The sequence below is a fragment of the Arachis ipaensis genome, chromosome B4, assembly GCF_059453495.1.
Source record: "Arachis ipaensis isolate K30076 ecotype BB chromosome B4, ASM5945349v1, whole genome shotgun sequence".
In the NCBI taxonomy this organism is placed as follows: Eukaryota; Viridiplantae; Streptophyta; class Magnoliopsida; order Fabales; family Fabaceae; genus Arachis; species Arachis ipaensis.
The window spans coordinates 15,714,665-15,716,661 of NC_142439.1; the positions used below are offsets into that span (position 1 = coordinate 15,714,665).

The window sequence follows — 1,997 nt, forward strand, 5'->3', positions numbered from 1 at the left end:
GAAACTTCGTCAACAGACTCTCGAATCGAGCCACTCCCACTCCGTCTCAAGAAGCCGCTCCCGATGAACAACTAGCCCACAATCTGAGGCTGAGAACGACAGGGAAGGAGGACGCGTGAGAAGACACCACGACCCCCTCATATACGCCAGGAACGGTAGGCGCACAATAGAGTAAAACCGTGAGGACGCCCGTCGGGAGGACGACGAGGGAAGAACAACCAGAACACGAGGACCAGTGATAATGGGTGCAACCCCATTCCATCGTTCCATCCTCGAGGTCTGGCTGCCAAAACACTTTGACAAGCCAACGGACATGAGGTACGACGGAACCCAAGACCCACAGGAACACCTTACGGCTTTCGAAGCCAGAATGAACCTGGAAGGAGTGGGAGACGAGGTAAGGTGTCGTGCTTTCCCGGTCACCTTAGCGGGACCTGTAATACGGTGGTTCAATAACCTCCCGCAGGGCTCGGTGACCAGGTTCTCAGAAATCAACCGCGCCTTCCTAGCCCAATTCACAACCAGAATCGCGAAGGCAAAGCACCTAATCAACCTACTCGGAGTGACCCAGAGATCCGGCGAACCGACCAGAAATACCTAGACTGATTCAATGATGAATGTCTGGAGATTGATGGGCTGACTGACTCGGTTGCAAGCTTGTGCCTGACGAACGGACTCCTAAACGAGGACTTCAAAAAGCACCTCACCACGAAGCCGGTATGGACAATGCAGGAGATCCAGTGTGTAGCGAGGGAGTACATTAACGATGAAGAAGTCAGCCAGGTCGTGGCTGCCAACAAACGGCAGCCCTCTTACAATCAAACCCGGCATCACGGGAGTGAAGAAAGACAAAAGGAACACGCCAGGGACGGCGGTTCAAATAAGATTCCCAGACCGTTTCCTCGTGTCGGGAAGTTCACTAATTACACTCCCCTCACCGCGCCGATTATGAAAGTTTACCAACAAATAGCCGAGAAGGGGATCTTATCAAAGCCTCGACCTCTGAAGGAACAAACAGGGAGGAACCGGAGCCTCTACTGCGATTACGACAAGGGCTACAGACACAAGACGCAGGATTGCTTTGATCTGAAGGACGCGCTGGAACAAGCGATCAGGGATGGAAAGTTAGCCGAGTTCTCCCACCTCATTAGGGAGCCGAGGAGACGAAACCGCGACCACGAAGGCGAAGACAAGACCCGGGCAGCAAAGCGACGCCAAGAGCCGGAGGACAACGACCATGGCCTGACCATAGTGAACGTGGTAACGGCGAGAAACGTGGCGCTCAAGTCCAAGTCGGCACATAAAAAAGACGGCAAAATCCTGGCGGTTTCCACACCCTCTGCGCGAAGCCCCAAGAAACTTCCATCCATCTCATTCGGCCCGGAGGACCAATGGTTTGACGAGGTCGCGGAAAGCCCTTCCATGGTCATTACGGCCAGAGTGGGAACCGGCCTCATCAAGCGGATCCTTGTCGATAGGGGGCAGATTTGAATATCATGTTCCGCAATGTGTTCGACGCCTTGGGTCTAAAGGACGCCGACTTAAAGACTCACCAGCACAGCGTTGTAGGGCTCGGCGACCACTTCATCAAGCCGGACGGGACAATCTCCCTGCCGACCTCCGTGGGACAAGGCCAAGAGAGAAGAACGGTAATGGCAAAGTTCGTGATCCTACGAGACTCTACGACCTACAACATCATCCTAGGGAGGAAAACCATCAACGACCTAGGGGCGGTCATCAGCACGAGGATGCTGTTAATGAAATTCATAACTGAAGGAGGATCAGTAGGGTCTGTAAGGGGAGACCTAGAGACGACAGTCGCTTGCGATAACTCCAGCCTCTCATTAAGAAAGAAATCCAAAGAAGCATAAGGAGTGTTCCTCGCCGACTTGGATGCCAGAGTCAGCGACAAGCCGAGACCCGAACCAGAAGGGAACCTAGAAAAGTTTAGAGTCGGCAACACGGAGGAGAAGTTTACCTTCGTGAACAGAAACCTC

General features: G+C 53.4%; 1 protein-coding gene across 1 annotated transcript; it reads left to right on the top strand.

Moving 5' to 3' along the window:
* Positions 1-313: 313 nt before the first annotated feature.
* Positions 314-1,491, top strand: LOC107636126 (uncharacterized). The gene is made up of 2 exons (XM_016339658.1): positions 314-535; positions 628-1,491. Exons 1-2 carry the CDS (start codon positions 314-316, stop codon positions 1,489-1,491), a joined length of 1,086 nt encoding a protein of 361 aa, XP_016195144.1.
* Positions 1,492-1,997: the final 506 nt, after the last annotated feature.